At 44.7% G+C, this 26170-nt stretch overlaps 1 protein-coding gene across 1 annotated transcript in view; it reads left to right on the forward strand.

Moving 5' to 3' along the window:
* The window catches only part of ATP8A2 (ATPase phospholipid transporting 8A2), a 2134099-nt gene that overhangs the window by 1613465 nt on the left and 494464 nt on the right, over window positions 1-26170 (forward strand). Inside the window, exon 28 of the mRNA XM_086935178.1 lies at window positions 2483-2557. Coding sequence (XP_086791304.1) covers window positions 2483-2557 — 75 coding nt within the window. The remainder of the gene's footprint in view (window positions 1-2482; window positions 2558-26170) is intronic.

Here is a 26170-nt window from a genome sequence, read left to right on the forward strand (position 1 = left end):
CTGTCAATGGGCAGCCAAATCTCTGCTGTTGTTGGGAGCTGCACGAACATCATCAGGCAGCTACGGAAATTAGTACCCGTTCTATCCCAGGCCATATTGCGAACAATTGTAGCGGCGACCATCATGTCAAGAATAGACTATGGGAATGTCCTTTATTTAGGCCTCCCTAAAACCCTGATGAACAGATTGCAGGTTGTGATGAACGACGCAGCGCGAATGATCTTTAGACTCCCCAGAAGGACCAAGGCCTCTCCCTTACTACAGAGCTTACATTGGCTCCCCATAAAAGAGAGGGTTGAGTTTAAGAGTCTATGCACGGCCCATAAGGCAATTTATGGCCATGCACCTATCCATATCAGAGACTGTCTGGAAGTGTATAGTCCAAAAAGAACACTTAGATCCTCTGATTCTCAGTTGTTGATCTGCCCTCGGTACAAACTGGTAACCAAGGGAGGAAGAGCCTTCTCTGTGTTGGTCCCTCAATTATGGAATAAGTTGCCTGAGGGGCTACGCAGAAAGGTGAATCTCCTGCGGTTTAGAAAGTCTCTAAAGACATTACTGTTTGGGAGGGTCCTGGGTGCAATGTAGGCTGGCTGCTGCACTGCCTCCTTGTGGGATACGTAGTTATTGTATGAATTCCATCGATTTCCGAGCGCCTAGAGACCTGTAGGTGATTGGCGCGATATAAATCCAACATAACAATAACAATAATAATAACAATTTCCAAAACGCATACCGGTGTGTGGTTGGAAGAGTATGTCTGTGTTTTTCAATTAAATGGGAAGTGTTGTTGTGTCCTGCATGATTGTCTATCTTGTCTTGCGACACAGCACTTACCAATGTGTTGTAAGTGATAGTCATGCAGGTTTAAATTGAGTCACCTTGAGGCACCAATTAATTCTGCATTTCCTTAGTTGTGACTTTCTATCCCGTGCTTTTCAACACTAGTTTCAGCAGAATGGCACCCACTTGAATTATGGTGATGAAGCAGGGTAAGCCTTTATAGGAGGTATGAATGTTGGAGATCTGCATAGATGACTTTAAGATTTGCCATTTTATGCGTGATAAAGGTAGAGACAGGGCGGGAATCCTGAAAGCTGTAGCAACGAAGTGGAGATGGTAGTGAGCTTACCCCGGAGTGAGGATTCAGAGAATCTGTTTCTGGTATGGATATTAGTATATTGCTTACTACTCTAAGTGAGGTATTGAAGTGCTTTTAAGTTCTTAGGGCCTCATTATGATGTCTGTCGGAGTTGCCTCCAACTGACATCTCTGCGGTTGCGGAACCGCAATTACGATACGATGGCAAACTCCCATTTCTCTATGGGAACTTGTGCAGCGGTTGGAAACCAAATGGGAGTTTCTGTAAAAATCCCTGCAACCTCTTGATGAGCAAGTCTGGAGCGAACTGGAGAGTGCCTGCTTGACCCTTGACCCTAGGTTTAGACCTTAATAGCTCTCCAAAACAGTTCCCTTTTACATCAGGAAGCTCGCAAGTGTCACCCATCCATGGTCATCCAAAGAGGAGCTGCTTTGGAGACTTATTGTTGCCTAAAGATAACGGTCACTTATTTAAGAAGCTGTGAATAGTTATTGGAGTCTTGAAGTAAAAAGACATTACCAGCCACTTAAGTTAGAGCCTAAATTAGAGCGTAGGATACTTAATTGACATAAAAAACAAACAACACTCATATCAGTCAGTGGAGAGTTACATAGATAACTCCTAATGAAACGGATCTCTGTGAAACACGTGTTGGCTGCTGTTTGTGTAAAATAAAAAGTGAATAAACTATAAGAAACAATTGCAAAATAAATAGTTGAAATTTTGAATAAGAGTGCAAGGAGGATATGCAATACCTGGATCTGTGTAATTTGTGAGCTTACGTTTTCAGTAGAATATCTTCAAATGGATTCACATCAAAGGATATTGATGTTGATGTTGAGAGTGCTGGCGTTGGCCTTTTATAGGATACCCAGACACGTTATGCCCCTGAAAGTGCTACCATGCCATATTATTAAAAGAATGTGTGCTATACAACTAATCATAGCATAACAATATACTTGTTTTCCCCAGTTCATTAAATTGGGAAATCAGATAATGCCACTTTTGGTATAATTTAATAGGCAAAAGCTCTGTAAATCATGTCATAGAAAGGAAACAGGGTGACGTAGTATGAATGTACTCTATTGTTGCGAACACCCCTTTTCAGAATATACAACAAACAATTTACATTTCGATGTAATTTATATTTCCAGAGGGATGATGAACATTTTGCTAAAACTGCGACCCAATTTTCTGCTTTACTGTGATTTAAACAAGCTGTTGAAAAAAATACTTAATACCAACAGAAGTGTCCATTTTTTGCTGTTAGAGTACTTTAAACAGCTGGATCCAGCTGGTGCTTTGCATTCCAAACTATTTTTCATATACATATTTCCTTTTACTGTCTGAAATCCTGATCCCCTCTTTTCTTTTTTTCAGCTTTGGTTTGCATTCGTAAATGGATTTTCTGGACAGATTTTGTTTGAACGCTGGTGCATTGGATTGTACAATGTGGTAAGTGCTGTGTTACTGTCTTGGATAGAGTGCTGGTCTTCTGTGGAATTCCATTCTTGTTTATGTAGGTGATTTTATCGTAGTCAGTCATCTACTGTGCTGTTACATTGTATATACACACGCACGCTTTTAGGGATTTTGTTAGTGTGACAAGAGGTCAGAGTGAAAAATGTACATTTATTTTAAGTTGCAAAACTGGGGCAGCATTTAGCATGCACCTCAGGTCTCTGTTACATTTCTGCGGATGTAAAGTTTAACATGTTTGGCCATTTCAAACAAAATTGTGCCTACATCTTTTTCTATAATATGGGCTTCGGTTGCTTTATAGACAAATCTTTAAGATGAAAGGATAAAAAAGACCCACAAAGATTTTTTTCCATCTTCTTCGGCAAAAAGAAAAAGAAAAGCCCATACTCCCCAAACTAAGCTGCACCTGTGCAAAATGTGCTATGCCTCCTATAATTTATACTATGTCCCTGCAAGTGTCCTGGCACAAAATGCGGGCCTCCAGGTGTTGCCAGAGATGGAATTGAGCATATGACATTGTAATGGCGAATCAGGAAGGAATGTTTGTGTATACCAGGCCTTATGTAAAAGGGGGGTGTTGCCTTCCTAACTGGTATAACTATCAGACTGCATTTCTTGGTTAGACACTAACCCCTATGCATTAGTCCCATGGCTAATGCTCAAACTGCATCTCATTGCACCCTAATCATTACCTACCTGCGACTCTCACACTCTCGCACTGTCTAATATAACTCTTCCCCACTCTAGTCGTATTTTCATCGACATGATCCGTGCTCTGTGAATACTAGTTAAGTATCTAGCCTCTAATCTCACCAAATCTATGGCCCGATCATTGTGGAATAATACAAATATTGTTTCCGTAAATGCGGTTATGATAAGTCCCATATGAGCAGCAAAATACATCAACCTGGTGTTCGATCTATTTGCTGACAGTAACCTCCTTAGTTTTGCTTCGATACAGGAGAAATACTTACTTACCAACATGGATTTTTACTATTTTCCGAAAATCAAATCTAAAATCTCCAAATTGGCCCCTCTCAAATCCCCAACTCTGTTCGAATTTATCCAACAAGCCACTAAGGGTGGCCACGTGTCCACCCATTCAGAAATGTTGGTTCAAACACTTCCAAAACTCGAGCACACACCCCTTATTGGACTCTGCCTGGCCCAAAATCTCCACCAACCTCCTTAAGAATAATTTGATCCTATCATTGTCTCAGAGTAGATTGTATTCAGCAATGTATATAATTACTGATATTAGCATGTTCTAGTGGACTTCATGTATGTATGTATCACATGCTGTCTCTGAGAAAAAAATAAAATATTTAAAACAAAAACAAAACGCTGTTTCAGAAGACTGGAACATTGTAACATTTCTATCCATCACTTTCTGAATCTAGATCATAATTTGTAACATGAAATGTTAATTATTTGCCAGGATTTTATCGCAATTGAGTTTAATAAAAAAGTATCTTATTTCAATGGCAAGTACTGTCTTTAGATCTTTTAGTTATGTGTAAGTAAAGATCTCCTTTACACTTTCATCTAAGAAACTCTTTCCCCAGATCAATCAGTAAGCACAAATAACTCTTAGGAACCTGGTCATCCAATCTGCTCCAGAAATTTCACATGTACATCATCCTTGCATTGTTGCTGTCTGTGTTAATGCATGCTTTGGTGTTGAATCACTTTTTTAAAATTATTTTTGTCAATAAATTGATGAACAATTCTTAATTACAAATGAAGGTCTAGTTTATGTTTGAGACTTTGTAAGGAGACATTTATAGATAATAAATGTTCTTTTTTGACCTCATTTGTTGTACCACAAACCCCTATCAATGACCTTCAATTACATTAGATCTACAGAAGAAACCAATAACATTGGGAATGTTGCCGATGAACTGAAGGGAAATTCTATTGATTTTCTTAGATTATTCACTGTGTGAGAGTGGACCTACAGGCCTATTTTGACTCTAGGAACTGGAAAACTGCTCACCATCCTGTGATTCTAGGCAAATCATTTAATCTCCCTGTGCCTACCAAAGAAAAAATGAATGTGTCCTTGTGTAATATACTTGGGGCTTATGTAAAGTGCTCCAATGACTTTAGGGCATGTTTGCACTATATAAAACTTCAACATAAATAAATAATACCACAGGCAGTAGCCCACTGGTACAAACTAGTGTCACTTGAGTGAACCTGCCAATACAGCCATGTATTGCTGTACGCAAACTGAAGTGCAGGCACCTGTTACTGGAAGCAGTTTTTAACATTTCTAAAAGCTTACTTATGACATTAGCTATAAGTAATGCCTTGAAGCCAACAAGGGCCGAGTGCATAATGTGCAAAACTGAAACATTACACATAATTAGATAGATGTGTGTCTCTTCATTGACACCATGGTATATTTCTCTTCATTAGGTATGGGAGCTTATTCCTATACTAAAACCCATTTATAAGTCATAATTGCCATATGTTTAGTTAGGAAATAGTTACAGAACTTATCTGTCCACTGGTGCAATATTTATCAAAAATCTAATTTATTGGTCAACATAGATGTTTGTTAAATATGCTTACAAAGATTATTTTATTAAAACTTACTTTTCTCTATATTAAAGCCTGGAAAATAAAATTCTGTTCTGACCAGGCTGCCCCTTCATGATCCAACAAGAGTATGCAGTTCCTATTAGAGTAGATGGGGGATTGTGTCCAAGGTACGGTTATCAGAGTGGGAATTTGCTCCAATAGGAGCAAGAGCCCTCACTCACACAAATAGCTGGCATGCTCCATCATTGGGCAAACTCCATGTCAGGCAGGTGCTGCAATGCCTGATGGGCCCCCGCAAAGGGGCTGTTTATCAGAGATCTTTTAACAAACTGCTGTTTGATGAAGTGAGGATGTGTGGGCTAGTGGTGTAGATTGGTGAACTTAGATGTGAAAAAGAAAAAAGTATCCTTTCCAGTGCTTTTTGATGAGGTGTGAAATACTTTTCTTGAAAGAGAACAATAGTTTGGGCATGCTGGCAGGATGGCAGTGAGGAGGAGTTCAGTATAGGCCTTTTTCTGCTGGCTGTCTAAGAATGTCAGTGAGAAGAGAGGCCATAATGACAGATGGTAGTCCAAAGGGTGGTAGGCCCTGAACGTTTACCATGTCGATAGGAAAAAGTCCTCATGTGAGGAAGGTTTTGATGCTGCACTGTTCCCTAACAATCTGCCTTTGCTCTCAACAGGAACAGGCCAGAACAGACCTGGCATCAGTACCATCCAGGGTTGCATTTCAATAGGTATTCTCTCTCTTCGATAGGATATACCAGGTTTGGGAATTAAAAGTTGCACATAATGACCCTGAAGTCCGGCAATTTTGAAAGACCCATAAAGCACCACGATTTCCTGACATTATATATACAAAACAAGGAGTGCTGAAAAGGCTAGTTTAGCTGTGGTTATGTTTAAAATTAGATTACGATTCCTATCTCTGCCTAGTGGGTATTTTAAGAAAGGATTCCCACCACATGCACCTCAGAACACTACTGTAATTGGAGGAAGAATAAAAGAGGAAGCTGTTGTTGCTGTGTTTGCATGGGAAAGGGCAGAGGCCTTGGACTCTACTTGCTCATGTGCCCACATTCTGTAAGTGCTTCTCATGGGTGAAGAAGCGTGGCTCAATGATTACAGCGGCAGACCCTGATGCAGAGGTCTAGCCCGGGACCAGGGTTCAATTCCCTGCCTCGGCGGGTCTTGGGCTCAAAATTCCACGGACCTGATAATTCTCGCCTCAGTGCCTACTTCAATCATGGAGTCCCACTCTGCAACTCTGGGCAATAGCTTGCTTAATTTCCACAACGGCCCCCACAACGCTAAGGATGCCTGGCCTCCACCTTGGGGGTGCCCAGGAGTGGACGCCTCACAGGGAAAGCCAGGATGGGTTCCACAGCGGTATTCGTACAAGCGCCTTGAGACCCTTGCGGGTGAGTAGTGCGCTATACAAGTATCAATTTACATGGGTCAGATCTGCTGGTCTCCTGCAATCTCATGAAGATAAAAAGCAAAGGAAGGATTCTTTGGAAGAACTAAAAGACCAATTTGCATTGGCACCTGTGCTGGAAGCACTGGCTGCAGAAAGTGGTTGAGGGTTCCACCCACTCCTGGTGATGGTCTGGCAATCTTGAAGGCTTCCCTCAATCATCTGGGAGCTTTAGAATTGACCAGTTGGAAGTTATGCTGCATATGCAGAAAGTGGGAGTTCTGGCTATAGCAAGAAGCAGGGGTGGAGAATTCTGTCTTCCCCACGGATCTGTGGTTGCAGCCAACCCCAGAAGAATCATTCCTCACTTAATATTCTAAAATATCAAAGTCACCATGAGATTTGTCTTTTTAAGCAATGTAGGAGTTCAACCCACAACATCTCTGACCTCAAAAGCTATTGGCACTTGCTTGCAGCCATGAAAATGCAGTGTTCGTAGCAGGGACGGCTCCTCCACTATGGCGGAGGAGTGCTGCTCCACTGGTTAAATGCCAGCACACATTGTCATTTTATTTTTCACTTCTAGTCCACGAATGCTAGTCTGGGGCAGGGCGGGGTCATGTCTCCACCTCAGCACGGGGAGATTGGTAGTAGGCACTCAAAATGCACATGTAGGATTGGCCGGCCATCCACAGCTGGCCAAACCTGATAAGCGTGGCTCAAATCCACCCGAGTGACTTACCACACTCACCTATAGTAACTCAGTAAGAAGTCAGCCGGACAGTGGAGAAGAATAAACAAAGTAATTTTATTAGGCCACAAACTCCCATATGAGAGGGCCCTGTCCAACCTCACCCCTAAGAGTGCGCCGAGAGGACTAACTCATATCATCACAGCAATACATTATAACATGGTACAGTGAATTAGGATACGCCCTTTCTGGAAAATTACTGAAACCCAGGCAGAGGAACAATAGCATCATACAAGAGGCATCTGCACCTGCGAGGGATACATTTGCTATCTTTGCCCAAGGCCGCGGAGCCGAGCCTCAGCGTCTCTGGGGCATGAGAACACTACTGATAAGAAACTTGTTAGTTTCGCCAAAGTTAGTTGAGAAACGAAAACTACTGCATTAGTGATTTTCCTATTCCTACGGGGAGGGATGGATGAGCGAGTGCGACTCGCAGGCACAGAGGAATACACAAAATGGAGGCACACGAGCTAAGCTAAGGAAACCCAATATCATCACACATATAAATGAATAATCATATAAGTAGTAAATATAACGCAAGAACGTAAGTGTATACTTCATCAGTTAGACACATGATGCTAACTTGCATATGTAGATTGTGATGAGTGGGGCATCGAAAAGTGAATTCTATCAGACCCTCCTTTTAGCATCATTGGCTAACTGGAGCGTAGCTTTTATTTGCCAAAAGGTAGTGCCTTTACATCCAGTCTAGGGGCGGGGCATTGTTCAATCAAAAATATCATCTTCAATGAGCATCATCCAACGAACATCAGGGAGTTCAATAGCATTGGAGGCAGGATATTGACCAGTCACCTTTTTGGAGGGTCGCAAATTGGTAGCACACATTGAGCAACATGGGGGAAGGCAGTAAACACAAAGGCAACATGTCAGGAGCACACTCACCACACCAACTAGGCCCATCAGTATTTTCCAACCCCATGAGGAGAAAACACCCCAAAGCCACCCTTGTAGTGACCATGTCCCGTTATCCTGATGAAGTTCAGCCGCTAATCTATGGAATTTCTGTACTGCTAAATTAACTGTCGGAGCTGAGTCTGGAATATACACGCAGCAAGACGTCCCGATGACGCGACAGGCCCCACCCCTATCAGCAAGGATGACGTCTAACACCATCCTGTTCTGGATCGTGAATAATCTCATAGCCTGAATCTCAACAGACATATTTGTTGCAATGTCTGCTTCGGTAATTACTACTTTCTCCATCACTCTGGATAACCGACGGATGGCCCTACTGTTAAATATCGGACCCCAGAAAGGCAAAAGACCCTTAGAAAAATCTGTCCATTGTTGCGAGGAAGTATCTGTCTGGTCCACATCGTCAACCTGGAGTTCCCTCCTTTTACGCTGCTCTGGTGAACTTGGGAACCTGCGGTGAGTTTTGTGATAATCGGAGGGTGCTACATACACAGGTGGAATCATATAAGCTAGATAACAGACCCCACCCCAACCCTCAGGCAACCACAAGTACCCATTGTCTACGCACACGAAATAGATACTGGGAGGGGTGACCACAGAGGGACTAAGGGGTAGGCGTATTGATGCTGTTACGTTACAAGAACTGTTCCCAACCTTGATATGACCCCTACCCACTATACAAAAGAATGGTGACGGACCCACTACTGCCAGGGGTACTAAAGACTTAATGCTACCATTCCCTTTTGGCGGGTGTCTATAAGACAGGGAGGAGTTTAACTGTAAGAAACTCTCTCTAACTTTGTCAGTGTCATTGGGAGTCAAAAACCGTCCCACTTTCTTTTCACATGTCTCTAAGAATGTTTGATCAAAACGTCCATCAGTATACAGCCGTCCAAGGGAAGAAGGGGGCATAGGGCGAACTCGCATCGTCATAGTTGACCCTCTGTCTTGTAGTCGAGGAGTTAGAAAATCTGGCTGTTGGAAATATTTGACCATACCAATCAAAGTGTACCACCCCACGCAACTATTCACTGGTGTCAAAGGAAGTGCTAGAAATCTATCCTTCTTATAAGCAGCAGAAGGTAACAACCCACACACCCAACTATCAGTAACATTATAAATGGCTTGAGCATGATGTAGAGTCTTGATAAAAACATTTTCTTTGTAACCCTTGCGCAAACTTCTTTCACCATAGTCAATGGTAATCATGTTATGTTCAGGAATAGCAGAAGGTGTGGGGGCAAACACATGTACAGGATAAGCCTTGTCCAGGAAAAACAGTATACCAAGAGTCACAAGGAAAGCAATAAGCACTATTATGATGAGCACTATTTTGCCTTTTCGTGAAAGGGCCAACCAGGGGGAAGCGGGCTCAGGTCTACGAGGCACCGCAAAGGGCTGCTCCTCATCGGGGATAGGACGACCAAAGGGATACATTGTAACGTAACCAAAAATCCAAAAGGAAAAAAGGAAAGAAAAAGGAAAAAGAATCTAAACTAGAAAAAATTGTCCCAGACAGTCCTAAAACCGGCCAGAGGGGTTCTTCAACCCTCGAAAGGGATCTTCTCCCTGTGTCCGTTAAAGCCTCACAGGTAGGCTTCTATTGTTTATTCCCTAATTCCACGTCGCTTGTCACACAGCAGTTGTAACAGAGGAGCACTAATCTGGGCCCACACACCACTCTAGAGTCTCATAGAACAGAATCTTCGGCTAAACACCAGGGCTCTTACAAGTCCATCCCTATCACTAATCTTTTTTTACAACTGAATGTCCACTAAGCCCTTCTTCCAGTGTTCAGTCCCTTATGCCTTTTCCTTTTCAAGGCCGCAGATTATAACGAGTGCTCCCTCGCACTTCAGGATCTGTAAACTAAACGGGTGCATCTGTAGCAGGAGTTGCACCCGTCAATGCCTGATCACTAGCATCAATGGGAGTATTGGAGCTTGCAATGTTTTTCTTTTTCTCTTTCAGTGCACTTGACTCTGCGCTGGACTTTGCATTTGGCTCTCCTCCCCTCAGTGAGGCATCAGAGAAAGGAATGTAGCTGGGTAATTGCTCGTGTTCTTCATCAGCAACACCCTCTTTCACCCACTGGTCGTAGGGTAACGGCAGGGGGACCCTTTTGACATGCGACGCATGGGTCCACGCCTTCCTGCCCTCAACTCGAAGGGCAGTGCGCGTTGTGAGTAGCACCTGTCGTGGTTCCGACCATCTGGGCTCCAAACAGGATTTCCGCTGATATTTCTTCACGAGCACCCAGTCCCCTGGGTGGATGGAATGTCCAGGCCCCTCTGGCAACGGCTTTAGGGTGTCTGCTACCTGTTGATGAATAGAACGAAGATCTTTAGTCAAAGCATACAAGTAATCTATCAACAGTGGGTGCTCAATTTCCGAGAAGCACTTGGGTCTGGGTACCCCCCAAACGTTGGCCGGGCGGCCAAATATTACTTCATAAGGGGAGACACCCATTTTGGAATTAACTGTCACTCTGGTAGAAAGCAAGGCTAAGGGAAGAGCATCTGGCCAACGGAGTCCTGTGCTCTCCTGTATTTTGGCCATTTTTAATTTAAGCGTGCCATTAAATCGCTTCACCAAACCAGCGGCCTGAGGATGTCGGGCCGCATGGAACCTCTGGGAAATCTGTAAACCTTTACATATTTGCTTAATAAGCTCAGCATTAAAGGATGTACCATTATCACTCCAGATCACCCTAGGCAATCCGAAGCACGAAAAGTACTCCTTGATCAACATTTTAGCTGTAGAAATGGCCGTGCAATCCTTAGTAGGATATGCTTCCACCCACCTACTAAAAGAGCATACAACCACCAGAACATACTTGAGATTATTGACTCGTTCCATTTCTATATAATCCATCTGTATCACCTCAAAAGGGAAAGAGGGAGGTGCAAAATTTCCTACTGGTACAGGTGTTCCCTTCCCTGGATTGTGCCTCAAGCAAACCATGCACTGCTGGACAAAATGTGTCGCTACCTTAGAGATATTCTTATTACTCCACACTGGGTCCAGCAGCTTGCATATACCTTTTGCACTGATATGTGCCGGACCATGGGCCATTGTCACCACCGGGAGAACATATGCATTTGGGAGTAACCATCGTCTTTTATCAGTCGCATCTGTCCAACATTCATCAGAATCCAACCTCCCCCCACCATCTTTCCAAGTCCTCAATTCTTCCTCAGTCGCCTTTTCTTGTATATTCTTTACACTCTGTACAGTATCTGCAAACATATTAACATCTGGTACCCATCTGGCTGGTCCTGCCACAAACATTCGTGGGAGTTTCGTCCTCGCAGTCTCTTTTGCTGTTTGGTCTGCTAAAGCATTACCCCGTCCCACATCCCTACCACTGCCTTATGTGCACTGCACTTTATCACAGCCAGTCGTCTAGGTAATGTCAATGCTGTTAGTAGTCGTAGTATCAATGGGCCGTGTTGTATACGTTGTCCATGTGATGTTAGAAATCCCCGTTCTGCCCACAGTCGCCCATAACTATGAGCCACGCCAAAGGCGTATTGGCTGTCAGTATAAATGTTCACGCCCAGTCCTTCACTCAGTTCACATGCTCGCAATAAAGCTATTATTTCTGCAGCCTGAGCCGAATGATAAGGTATTCTGGAAGTCTCCACTACTGTCTGTAATGTCGTAATGGCATATGCTGCCGTTGATGTGCCATCTGCAAGTTTAAAACAAGACCCATCTACATACAATTCCCCATCTGGATCATCTAAGGGCTTGTCTGTCAGGTCAATTCTCCCTTTCGTCTCCTCCTCTGTCCGAAACAAACAATCATGTATGTCATCGTCTTTTCCGTCTGTTGGGATGGGTAACAACGTGGCAGGGTTCAGGGTGGCACACCTCTTTATCGTGACATGAGGTGCGAAAAGGGTCATCTCATAACCGGTAAGACGAGCACTAGTTAAATGCTGCGTCTGTGTTCTATTCAGCAAAATGTCCACGGCATGCGGTACCATCACTGTGAGATCTGAACCCAGTACGAGCCCCGCCGATTGCCTTATGGAGACCGCAGCAGCCGCTGTGGCCCTCAGACAGCTTGGCAGCGCTCTTGCCACGTTGTCAAGCATCGCAGAGAAGTAGGCACAAGGTCTCTGCTTCCCTCCGAAACACTGTGTTAGAACAGACAACGCGCAACCGTCCGCCTCGTGTACATAAAGCACAAAAGGCTTCTGGTAATCAGGTGTTCCCAGGACGGGTGCAGAACATAAAGCAGTTTTTAGTGACTAGAAAGCTTCCTGACATGCGGGAGTCCAGGGTAGGGGTTCGCGCACTTCCTTAGTAGTCAAATACAATAGGGGTTTTGTTAGTAATGCATAGTTAGGTATCCACTGGCGACAATACGATGTTATGCCCAAGAATGCGCGCACCTCTCGCTGCGTGTTAGGTACATTCATGTTAGTTATCGCTTTTATGCGCTCCGGCGTCAGCCTCCTTCCCGCTTTCGAAAGGAGGTGACCTAAGTAGGTGACCTCCGTTCGACAATATTGGAATTTTGGAAGGGACACCTTGTGCCCCCTCTTGGCCAAATGATGCAACAATTTAACCGTAGCATCCCGACAACCTTCCTCAGTGTCCGATGCTATTAGAATATCGTCCACATATTGCAACATAACATTGCCGGGGGGAAGTTCAAAATCGTCCAATTGTGCCTTGAGTGCTTGACTATATATACTCGGGCTCTCTGTATAACCTTGGGGAATTCTTTTAAACCTAAAACTTCGGCCAGCCAATGAGAATCCGAAGAGATAACGGCTGTCTTCATGCACCGGAATACTGAAGAAAGCATTCTTCAGATCCAAAACAGAAAAATATTTAGCAGATGGGGGGATCATTGTCAGTATCGTAGTGATGTCGGACACCACCGGGTATTGGGGCTCCACTACTTTGTTTACGTGGCGCAAGTCAATCACAAACCTATAAACATCAGGTGCATCGTCGGTAGCATCAGGTGACCGTCGTTTAAGGATCGGTAGTATGGGGCTGTTACATATATTAGAATCCGTCTCCTCCACCACTCCCGACTGGATCAGATCTTGTATTATTTGTAACAGGGCTTTCTCTCCCTCCCTAGGTATCCTATACTGTGGTATCCTGGGCAATTTTGCTCCCACCTTAACCTTTATTGTCACTGGGGCAATATCCATCTTACCCACATCTGTATCGTTGGTAGCCCATAAACTTTCAGGGATCCCTCTGAATTCATGTGGCAGTGGGTCATCTTTCGAGAAACATTGTAGTGGGCGAGCAACAGTAGGGCCCAGCGTGATGTACACACCGTCCGGAGAACAATAAATGGTAGCATGCAACCTCTTCAGTAAGTCTAAACCCAGTAAGTTTTCGCCACAATTGGAAGTCAATAAAAAAGGTGAATCAACAGTGAAAGGACCAATCGTAAGAGGAAGTGGTTTAGAAATGGGGCTAATCACCGGGGTGCCTGAGAAACCCACAGAGATATTGTTCTTGCCAGACAGAGCCGCCCCTGGGACCCGAGAACGAGCCACAGAACTTTTCATTGCACCCGTATCTACTAGAAATTTCTGTTGAGACCCCAATAGATCCGCTGTTACATAGGGTCCCCTTTGATCAACTTCCACAGAAACTGGCCCCTCGCTCTGTCCTACGCTGTCCTAATTATGAGAGAATCCCGTCAAATCATCCATAGCATAGTCATCATTGTAATACTGACCGCCACCCCTCTGAAAGTGCTGTCTATCCGAGCTATTGTCAAAACAGTTTCCCCCTGGTCTCCCGCCCCCATCTGACTGCCCATCTGACTGTACATTCTGTCTCCGGGAGTCACCTCTTCCTCGTCCCCGGCCGTGGCCAGCATTCGACTGAAACAGAGGACAATCTCTCCACCAATGCCCCTCCTGCTTACATTTCGCACATTGATTCGGCCCCAGTCGCTCTCTATTGTTGCCTCTCCCATAGCAGCCACCCCCTCGTCCCACTGCCCCAGGTGAAGCACCTCTTCCCCAACCCCTAGATACTTGCTGCAACAAAACCCTTGTCTTCAAATCTTTGGCCTTCTTTTCCTGCTTGTCCCTACTTTCATTTTCCCTATGCTCATAATACTGAGCCATGCTAAGAATGCTGGAGGGAGTGGATGTCGTCCACGTGCTCTCCGACGCCTGCAACCTTGCCGAAATTTCTGGTAATAAGTTCATTACAAACCTATTAACAAAAAGTCGCAACCCTCCGTCCTGGGACACATCCTGCCCACTGAAATCCATAAACGTCTCCTCAAACCTTGTAAAGAAATCAGAGACCGCTTCATCCTTTTTCTGTCTACATGCAGTCAACTTATCCCAGTCCACTTTGTTCGGGGGAATTAGAGTGTGCATATACTTAATAATTCGCCCCGGTAACGCCAGAATCTCGGCTTTTGGCTTCTCCCCTGGCTTACGTTCTTTGTCCAAATCCTGCAACTCCGTCCACGTGCCACCTAACTCCTCCACATGATCTGTACCCTTCACTTGCCGCCACACATCTACTGGGACCAAAAGTCCAAAAAACAATTCAATATCAGATAAAGTCATCACAGTGGAAGATGCAGCTTCCGTCAGTTCTTTATAATAAGCAGTCAGATTCTTTCTAGAGTCTGGTAACTGAGCCTTCAAGGCTAAGACCTCACTTCTCTTCCATGGTGTGTATACCCACTGCTCCTGAAAATGAGCGTCTACGCGGGCCCTTGTGACAGCATTTGTGACAGGATCTAACACCTCGGGTGTCTCGGGGTGAAAAATAGGGTGCACCTCTCGCATTGGATGTATACCAGGAAAATGAGGGGAACCTGCAGAGGGTAATTCATTTCTATACTGCAATATGGCTCGTAAGCTGCGCATCACCTCCTTTACCCCGGTGTTATCTCTATAGGCTCCATTTTTTATATCTCGTAAAGTCGCTGGAGCCACACCTCCATACCCCTGCTCCCATAATGTTATCAATATATTCGACATGTGCCACAGAGCGTGTTGCTGCATCAAAGGCTCAAAATCTTTCATCGTGGACCAAATGTTTTCAAACGAATAAATGTTATTCCTGGCCCACTGACAGGCCTGATCGGCCACCACTGTTTTCTCGTCTAAACCAACCGTAGAACGCGTAAGCAATTTTCGTACCTGAGAAAACAATCCACTGCCTGCACCTCTACTTGGCGTTGATAACTCCTGACTAGGGGTAGTGCTGGCAGAGACAGTAGGGAGTGCTAGGGAAAACTGGGAGGGAGCGGGTGAACTCGCCGGGAGTAGGGAAACGAGGGGTGCCAATGATGACGGGGAGGTAGAGATCGCTGCGCCGGGCTGGTGTGGGCACTCGCTTGTAAATCCGAAACCCCATCAGGAGAGGTCGGAACTGGTAGGGTAGGATACAGCGGCTGCGGGGCATAAGGAGGAGGGGGTCGAGTATTCAAAATGTCCTCCATCTCATCCTGTTCATCCTCACGTACTACGTAACTTTTGTTTTCTTTCAACCTGCAAAGCCTATCTGCGCGCTCTAAGCGTTGCTCATTCTCATTCTTTGTGTGTTCTCTCGCTTTCTGCGCCATTGTCTGTGCTGCCTTTTTCTGCGCCGCCTTCTCCTCTCTCAATTTACGTTCCCTAACTTCCTTCTGCCACATTCTTAAGGAATCGAACATGCTTTGACGACTGCGCCTAGCAAATAATTTATCTTGCAAATAATCCAATTTAGCTATCTCAAAAGAGCCTGTCAGGGGCCATTGCAAATCCACATTATCGCTGGTATATCGGTGCCATAGAGTGCCAAACAGGATCGGGGGCAATCCATGTTTAACATACATGTCAAAATTTGGAGTGCCCTCCGGAGGTGCAGGTTGGCTCTCAGACAGTCTAGAATCTGATACACGACAACAGCATCCAAAACACCGCAACGTACTAAAACACGGCATCTCTACCTTGGTGCAAAAAAAAAAAACACCTTCTCACAAAATTCGTTACCTCTAGTCACTAACTCCTAACTCATTCACGCACATATAATATACATTGGGAATCAACACACACACACACACGCATCCTACACATATAGATCCTTCCAAACACGTGTTACCAAATGGGACAAGGCCCGTCGACCAAGTCCTGGGGAACCTGGACCCTACCGCAGACCGAACAGTACACTAACTGTTCTGGGGATGGAGAACACATCCGCCACCCGAGCGGCACTACGGATCACTTTACCACAAGAGACCCAGGACTCACTTCCACCGAACCACCACTCTAGGTGTTCAGGGCGAGTTCCGGAGTTTACCCGTAATGAGCCACGCTTTCACCACAGTTCCACCTGGTCGGATGACTACAAACAGGATACAAAAATATTCTCCCAACCCCCGTTAAGTCTGTCAGAGCACCACTCGCACTCTGAGTTCCCCGGAGCACACTAGCCCCAGGAGCGCACCGGCTCCTCAAACCATTGGAGACACCCTAGTCTCCTCAAACAACAACAGGTGGACCACTCACCTTCCGTATGCGGTACCGACCTCTACCGTTCTCCACCTCCGGCTGCCAGGACCAACACGGTCAGCTCCAGGTTCCGCCTTCTGGACCCCGGCATAAGATCCGAACCAGGACCTCTCCCGATCAGCAGGGTGGGGCAGCGCTGCGAGAACCAAGCTCTGCATCAAATGGGTACCCAGACCCACCGTGCCGACCAGCAGGTCCCCGGTCTTCTGCTACCCACTTACGGGTGAGAAAGATCCCGCCCAGTCCCAGTGCCTCTCTCATGCTGGGAGAATCACTGGGATTGGGTGGATTCTGGAAGCCTGTGCTCCTGGAGATTGTAGTGCCTGAAGCAGCACGGTGTGTCGCAACGAGAGTTCAGAAGAACGTGGGTCAGCAGCAAAAGCTAAGTGTTTAAACATGTTATTTTCATGCAATACCCCTCCCCCCAAGTTGGATTGGCAGCAGCTGCTGCTGGTTTGTAGGTCACTATATATATGTAATGTAAGTCCAAATTAATGTGTATACAAAATTGTGTGAACTGGTTTTCAAACTTTCCATGAGATTATAAGAAAAAAGTTGCATATTTCAAGTAATTTGTCAATATGTTTGAACCTTTGCAGGAGAATTATCCTACAAATGATTTGTGTTAGAGAAAGTGTCCAGCACTTTGAATGATTGCTCTTTTTTCTTTCTATTACAACCCAGTGCAATTAATGTTGTGGAAACATTTTCCTTCAAACATCAGGAAATTTCAATAGAGTAACCAAGTAAAATGCCATAATATTGCAAGTTCATAGAACTGCAAAATTATTAATTTTGCAAATTCATGAGAATTCAGTTTAAAAAGTAATTGCAAATAGCGTAGAAGTCAGTGATAAGGCCTTTATGTGTCTGTACTGTAGCAATATGGTGAGGGCAGACACCTGTGCTTTTGCAATTTATTTTCTAGTAATACTGAGTTTTCTGGGCCCACTTGCTTACCATTGGTCCTCCAATGGACCTTTTCTCCGACTGAGATATGATGAGAGTTAACATTAACATCTATCAAATTTCAATTAGCAGTGCAGCCCATTGGCTACACAATGTGACCAGGAATCAGTACCTAGGGTTAGAAGGTTTATTACAAATTCGAAATCATATTAAGATACAGAACTCTTAAAACCATGCCATAGAAATACAGAATAGCCACAGTCCTAACCTGTGAAAGAAATTAATGTGGACCAATACGAGACAGACGAGCAATTCAGTCACAGTAATGCAAAAGATTTGCAATAACATTGATGCTCGGAGAAAGAGTCGCCAGTTCTGTTGTCTATGTATGAATTAATCTAGACTTCCTAAGATAGAGTTCCTACGAAAGGAGGTTCGTAGATTTATCAGGGAATCTCAATCAGGAATTTCCATAAAGGAAATTAAAATCAAGCAAGGGAAAAATGAGTAAAGAAAGAGCCGGCATGTCAGAAGCTCGGTCAAAAGTCTCCTATGGGTCAGTGAGTAAGTATCCACCTAAGCCACTTTTAGGAAAGAATCAAAAGAAAGAACAGAGTTCTAAGCCTCGGAGAAATGCTCTAAACTTTCAGGGGAAAGTCTCAGAAAGGATGTCGAGAGAGATCTAATCTCTAATGGTGAAAACACTAAATTATAACACACAAAGTTCTCTAGGTTACACTCCCTTTGTACATATCATCAGGGGTCTATTGTTCTAGTCCATTTCTCATGTTTACGGACTGCAACATCGAAGGAAAGTCTCATATTGAACATTGGAACTACATTTCTTTCTGACGCGCAAGTCAGTTCGCAACATTTGCTCAATAGGCCTTTCAGCTGACGGTCTGATTCTCCATGATCTTTCGTTAAGGTCTTCTTCTTAAGCACTCTCCTCTATCTATATTACAGTAATGTATCTATTCTACAACTTAGAATGCATGTGAATACCTGCAAAAAATGGCATGTTAGCAGAAAATGAAAACAACTTTTATGCAGCATAGTGAAATACAGGCCTATTTTGTCAGGACAACTTAAAGCATTAACTCAGTGGTGCATATTTATTATGCATGTGCACTTTTCAATATAAATGAATATAAGTTTCTAGTGCATTAATTCACTTTACATGTAACATTCAGTAAGTCTTCAAAATAATCACGTCAGTATAGCTAGGAACTACGTTTAATAAAATATATGAAATAATAATGCACACATTACATATTTCTTATATCGTTTTAAGTAAAATCACATTCTACATATGTGAGGAGGGTTTCTATCCAGTTATCTAAACAGTAAGTATTGTTTAATGTATTAAGACTCCTATTATGAAAGTCGAATTTCATCTTTATAGTGAATATATTATCTACTAAATGAGGGTGGTTTATTGCAGTCAATCACTTATGGTAAAACACACAGTGTGAGTAGATTCTTTAGTCCTACAGTGAATGCGCTCTTAATAATGATGTCAAGTTAAACACTAGCATTATTTCAATAAACCACACAAGAAATATGTTCTAAGTGCATATTTATGCCATTTATCTTTTAAGTATTGGTGATGTATTTGTGACGTGAAAAGGGTAGGCAATTTTGTGCCGCACCTATAGAAACATATTGTTGCCCCTAGATTGATCAGTGCCAATAATAGCCTGTGAAATACAGTGGCTTTTAAAGCAAACATACTCCACGTTAAAGAGTTATACATTTAGGTGGTATCCATACCAATTGCATTAAGTGGAAATATTCTATTTCTTGCTTTAAGCCATTTATCTTTCCTTATCAGTACATGTTAATTCTGTGAAATAGATTAAAGTATTTAATCACTTTCAGAAATTGTGCTTTAAAATTTTAGAGCCACCCAGAGACATTTTATGATTCTTAAAATGATTTCAATGACTGACTCTTTTTTCCATTTCTTATAAATCTTGACCCAATATCTAATTTGATCTCAAAACATGCCTCAGCACTTAATGTCAAAATCATTCACCAGTAGGGATAAGTCAGTCAGTGTACCTATTTGTCAGCAATGTGTGGCAACTCTGACTTGGGGAAGGTGAATGAAGCAGTTTTCGTAACAAAGGAATGACTTGGAGTGTAAAAAAACACTGGTTGGTGCTAATGATGTCCTATTTAGGTACCACTTACTGTAGAAGATGTGAAATTCTAAGATGTACTTTATTTAGATCCTTTAGCAGCTTTCCAAATCTTCATGGTGGGGTAATGTCAGTTGGCTTTGGAACTACTTTGTCTGTCTTGCAGTGGGCAAAGAGTAATTGGATGAGAGGGAAAACAGAGACTGGATCTTACCTTCAGAGTTGTTACTTCTGTTGGGCACTAAAGTCTACAAGGTGTAGTGTGTTTGTCTAAAAGCAATGAGAGATATTTTAGTAACTGTCCATAGAAGTCCTGCATTTAACTGTAATAGTGAGTGGTCACACTTTAGCGACCACTCTCTTTACAGTAGAACTTATTATCCCTGAGACTAAGCATACAAGAAATTAATATCCTAAATATATGTTCATCAAATATTCTCTTTATAGGAGGGATAACTACCTCAAATATTGTCACTATGCGTTCTCTGTAGCATACAAGTTATAGGTTTTTCTTGTCTGATGTGTCACTGCAAAATATTTAGCATACGTAATGTCCTGTTAACCATAAATGTGCCACTATTATATGCATTAGTGAAACTCTGAATACCTTACACATTACTTGAATGCATAGGAGGTGCAAAATCATTCAGACTTAAGATGTCTTCCTGTCCGTCACAGGATATCCTAAGTGTGGTAACAATTCTACAGTCTACACTTCAAGGGACATGCTAAACATATTTCGAAATTCATTTTCACAACATGACTAGACTTTTAGACAACTCCTCTGTATTCCCAATGTCCTTTAAAACAAAACCAAAGGAACACAACAGATCTAGCAAAAATGTCTGGGCTACCAAATATCTAGTTAGCATCTACAGCAGGCTTTATTTGAATAATTACGCCCAAGTCGGATGTGGTCCTCTTGGGGAGCTGACCGAATCCATTCCAGTATCCAGGGGTGTTAAGCATGGGTGTGTCTTAGCATCAACCCTGTTCCTGTTATTTATCAATAACCTGGTGGTAAACTTAGAGCAATGTATTCATGATGCCCTGTCCCTGGCCAAGAGGAAGAACCCTGTGCTGCTGTTTGAGGACGACATGCTGCTGGTCTTGAATTCTCCTATGGGCATCCAAAACTTGCTGAACCAGTTCTCTGTCTTCTGCAAGGCAGCAAGGGCTGAAAATAAATCTTAGCAAAACGAAGTACATGTCTTGAATCCCTGCCATTCAACCTAACCACCCCCAGTCCTCAACAGTGTTCCTCTGGAGAGAGTTTGAACATTTAATTATCTAGGCTTCACCCTTAATGAAGAATTTGGTTGGACTCCCAGATCCAGAAGTGCAAACTTAGGCTGAAGCACTCTTCAGGTGGTAACCTGAGGGCCCTCTACAGTTCCATCTTTTGTCCCATATGCCCTGCATTTCAAATATGTAGATTACAAGCTCTGCGGAGGGGTCTTTATATGGAGGGGACCTTTGTGGGCAGAAGAACATTAGGGATTTGGAGCTGGTGGAGAACCATTTTCTGCAAGTCTTAACTAATCTCCCTCCCAGCACGCCACTGTTTGATCTCCATTTAGACCTTTGTCTCAGATTTCTCATTCACAGAGTTCGGACACAGACCCCTGTTGTACTGGAGGAGAATATGGTGCTCTGAGGCATTGTTGTCCTTTCGTTTAGGCCTTGGCGAAATCCTCAATATCCCAGGGCCCGGTTGGATTCCATGGTTGGGCTACATCAAATGCTGTCTTACAGAAACTGGGTGTGTGAACCTTTGGGAGCATCTTGAGTCTCCAAGCAGTGTCTCCAAGCTTGCACTTAAGAAGATGCTCTGGAACTCTGTGGATGGTGGCTGCACAGATCTGGGAGGGCTGGTACCCGACTGCAGCATTTATAGAATTCAAGGATGCTTACTGCTTGGATGACGAAATGGACCTCATTGAGCCTCCAATTACCAGGTCTCTGTTTGTTAAATTTCAGACCGCTACACACTTTTACTGCAAAGTGGTGTGGCCCCTTTTCCGAAGCTCCTAGGAATTGTACATTTTGCCTTGAGACCAGAGAATGTATTGATCATATATTATTCTTCTGTCCACATATCATGCCTATAGGAGGGCTTGTATCTTGCTATTGTGCCGCAACCTGGGCTTTAGCGACTTCAGAATTGCTTCAAGGATACTTAAGTCCAATCCCTCCCAACTGATTGCTTTCACTGTCTCTCAATGTGGAGATGTCGACTGAAAAGTACTGTCCTTGGTACCCCTACTCTCCTAACCTAAGGGAATTGTTTTTACCCCTTGTATGCCTCCTTTAAAGCTGCGTTTGAATGCACCATGCCTGGTTTTAAATACGGACCAATCACTAGCACAGTGAATGAAGTTAAACTTTGTATAGCACTTGAAACTTTGTTTTATCCTTGCCTTTTTTGACCAACTATACTAATGTGTATTTTTAAGGTCGTATTGTATCCATGTGCTGTATCACATGTGCTTTTCTGGAAATCGCCCCCAAAAAATAATAAATGGCTTGCTTGCTACTGTAACACAATATTATGCTGTTCTAACAGAGATGCTAAGCGCCATGAAGGAAGTAATACCCAGAAATCCAACATGGCTGCCTCAACTCAAAACTAGATGGTAGTTCATGGCCTGTTGGAAAATGTAGTTTGGCACGCTGGTCGGAGGACCAGCGGTGCGGTCTTCATCACTCCGCCTGCTCTTCTATAAAATTAGAGGCACTTTCCTCCGCGCAGCGGACGCGCTGTGCGGACGCGCCAAAGGATCACCTAAGGTAAGCCCGTCTGCGCCCGTCAGCGTCCCGGAGGCGGACGGGTGCGGGCGGGGCCACTACCTTGTCCAGGCTTTCCCTTGATTTTAGTCAGTATGCGCACCTATACCCCCGCGGAGCTCATCTCCTTAAGGGGTGATGTGGGCAACTGCAGTAGTATTTTCCCAGGCAGACAGGCCTTTAAAAAGTGCTGCCCTGGTTGTGGTTGGCGTATGGCTAGTTCCGATATAGCACCTTCTTGTAATCTGCCCACCTATAATCCTTGCTTACTCCTTAACACCAGATCCCTAAGCAGGCACTCACTGGACATCTATAACCTCCTGACAGAGGTCAATCCTCTGTGTCTCTTCCTTACGGAGACCTGGCTGGGAGAAAGCTCTGGCCCAGACATAGCGACAGCCATTCCTTCTAACTATGTCCTCTTCAGGAAAGATAAGCCAATGGGAAGGGGTGGAGGTGTAGCCTTGGTGGTGGACAAGCGCTTTTCCTGTGCTATCAATCCCACCGATAACATTCTGGGGTGTGAGTCCTTGGGGTTTACCCTGTCCCTGTCCCCTCACCAAGCATGTGTTGGGTTACTAATTTATAGACCACCGGGACCCGTAGGCACTTTCTTTGAGGAGCTTCAGGCCGCGGTCTCAGCACTTTGTTTAAAATCGGATCATTGTTTGCTGCTGGGGGATTTCAATATTCACATGGATTCATGCAGTGACGTCGATGTCCTTAAGATTCTTGATATTACAGCTCCTTTAGGGCTGTTACCTTATGTCACTGCCCCCACGCTTAATAAGGGCCATATCCTGGACCAAGAGTTCTCGACCATGTCGGTCGGTATGTCCCCCTTGGTACCGGTACTATGGTCTGACCATCATTTGATCAATTTTCAGATCCACTCGATGTAAAAAATCTTTTCTAGACCTTCTGAACACTCCCGGAAGACTGCGCAAGCCTTTCATCGAGTGTCTCCAGACAAGTTGGCGCATGCACTCTCATCTCATCCTTGCAAGCTGTCAGGGAGCTTAGAGGTGGATCTGGACCTCCTGCATCTTTGGCTGGTTGATAGATTTGAAGAGTTAGCTCCAGAGACGGTCTCCCGTAAAGCATGCAAGCGGGCTTCCGCCCCGTGGTTTCCTGCTTCCCTATCTGAGATGCGGCGAAGATGCAAGAAAGCTGAAAGTGCCTGGCGTCGCCATTACAATCTTACCGAAAAAATTGAATATAGAGAATCCATTAGACTTTATCACAGTAACATCATATCATAGAAAAAGGCCTATTTTGCTAGGAGAATTGAGGATGCGGCAAATACTAGCAAAGAAATTTTCCGCATAGTAAAAGAATTCATTTTACCCACCCCTGTCCTGCCCACGCACTCTCATACTGAACCGTGGGTATGTCAACTTGCAAACTATTTTGCTACTAAAATTAAGTCTATTCAAAACGCTTTACCCCTCACTAGCGCGGTGATTTCACCGGAGACCAGTGTCTCTTTGCTTACATCTTCAGTTCTTGACGGTCCCACTCTTTCTGATTTTCCTCCCCTGTCCCTCTCTTCCTCACTGGACCTTCTCACTCAATTAAAATCTGGTTCCCCTCATGATCCCTGTCCCTCAAAATGTCTCAGAAAAATAGCTCCTGCTATCAACTCCCTGGTAAACCCGGTGCTTAATCTCTCGCTAAGCACGGGAGTGGTTCCCCGGGCCTGGAAGCATGCCCTGATCCTGCCGCTTGTGAAGAAGCCTAATCTGGACCTGCTGGTTCATGCCAACTACAGGCCCATCTCCCTCCTCCCGGCACTGGCTAAGGTGGTGGAGAAGCACGTCCATGTCTCTCTCTCCAACTACCTAGAACATAATAACATCTTACATGACACCCAGTCTGGCTTCCGTGCCAACATGAGCACAGAGACCACGCTGTTAGAAGTCACCGATGCCATATGAGAGGTATTAGACGCGGGAGGTAAGGCCATGCTTGTAAGGTTGGACTTGTCGGCGGCCTTTGACACCGTTCCCCACGGCGGTCTCCTTTTAAGACTCAGAGAGATCGAGTTACGGGGAGCGGTGTTCAGCTGGTTTGAGTCATTTCTGGCAGACCGCCGTCAAACGGTCTGGGCCTCACCGTTCTCCGCCGATATGCCACCACTGAAGGTGGGGGTACCTCAGGGCTCCATCTTAAGCCTCACCCTCTTTAACATCTATATGGCCCCTTTGGCGGCACTGGCTGAGTCGTTTGGTGCCCAGATCGTGTCCTATGCTGATGACACGCAGCTCCTCTTTACTTGCAAGAAGGGCTCCGATGTTGATGGCCTGCGGATCAGAGGCTGTCTGGGTGCGGTCTTCGAATGGTTTAAACATCAAAGCCTCCAATATAACTCCGATAAATCGGAGTTGCTTTTTTTCGGATGCCCAGCCGATCCCAGATGGCAGTCTTGGTGGCCCCCAGATATGTATCCCCCGACGGCTGCGTCCTCCAAGGCCAAGAATCTTGGAGTACAGATCGACGATGGCCTTACCCTGAAGCCCCAGATTCTTGGACTCGCAGGGAAGTGTTTCGGCATCCTGAAAATGCTGAGAAAATTCCTTCTGATCCTTTCCATTGAGCATAGGAAAACTATTGTGCAGGCCCTGATAGGTTCCCGTCTGGATTACGTAAACGTACTCTACCTGGGCCTGCCAGAGTATCTTCTTTCGCGCCTTCAGATAGTGCAGAACTCTGCTGCGAGAGCTATCTACGGTCTCCATCGGAGAACCAGCGCATCGGAGCTTCTTAAACGACTGCACTGGCTACCTATTAGAAAACGGATAGCTTTTAAGGCGCTCACGCTCGCTTTCAAAGCGCTCCATCTCTCAGGTGCGAAACATATTAGGAAACGTCTGGCTTTCTATTTGCCTACTAGGACACTGAGATCGGCCTCCCTGGCCGTGGCATCTGTTCCATCTATCAGACGGGCGAGAATTGGAGGTCGCTCTTATCGTCACCTGGCACCTCAACTCTGGAATTCCTTGCCCGTCTCTTTGAGGAAAAACGGCAAATTACTAGCCTTCAGGAAGTCTTGGCTGTTTGCTCAATAACTCTTTTGTCCGTTCATCTGCCCCTGACCTCTGCATCAATCAATCAATCAGGAGTTTGTTAAAGTGCGACTACTCACCCGTAAGGGTCTCAAGGCGCTAGGGGTGGGGGGGGGGGGGGTGTGCAGGTTCCATTCCATCAAGGAGGGGGTCTGTCGAAGAGCCAGGTTTTGAGGTTTCTTGCGAAGATGGGGAGCGATGTTGTCTGTCTGAGGTGAAGCGGAAGGGCGTTCCATGCTTTGGCAGCGAGAAAGGAGAAGGAGCGGCCTCCCGATCTGGTCTTTCTGGTGCGGGGGACCACGGCGTAGGAAAGCTGGGCTGATCGTAGGGTCCTTTGGGGTGCGTGGAATTTTAGTCGGCTGTTCAGGTATGCTGGTCCGGTGCCGTGGAGGGCCTTGTGTGCGTGGGTGAGCATCGTAAAGGTGATTCTCGCCTCGACGGGGAGCCAGTGGAGTGTGCGCAGGTGCTGGGAGATGTGGCAGTGTTTTGGCAGGTTGAGGACCAGTCTTGCGGCGGCGTTC

The sequence above is a fragment of the Lissotriton vulgaris genome, chromosome 8, assembly GCF_964263255.1.
Source record: "Lissotriton vulgaris chromosome 8, aLisVul1.2, whole genome shotgun sequence".
Classification (NCBI taxonomy): domain Eukaryota; kingdom Metazoa; phylum Chordata; class Amphibia; order Caudata; family Salamandridae; genus Lissotriton; species Lissotriton vulgaris.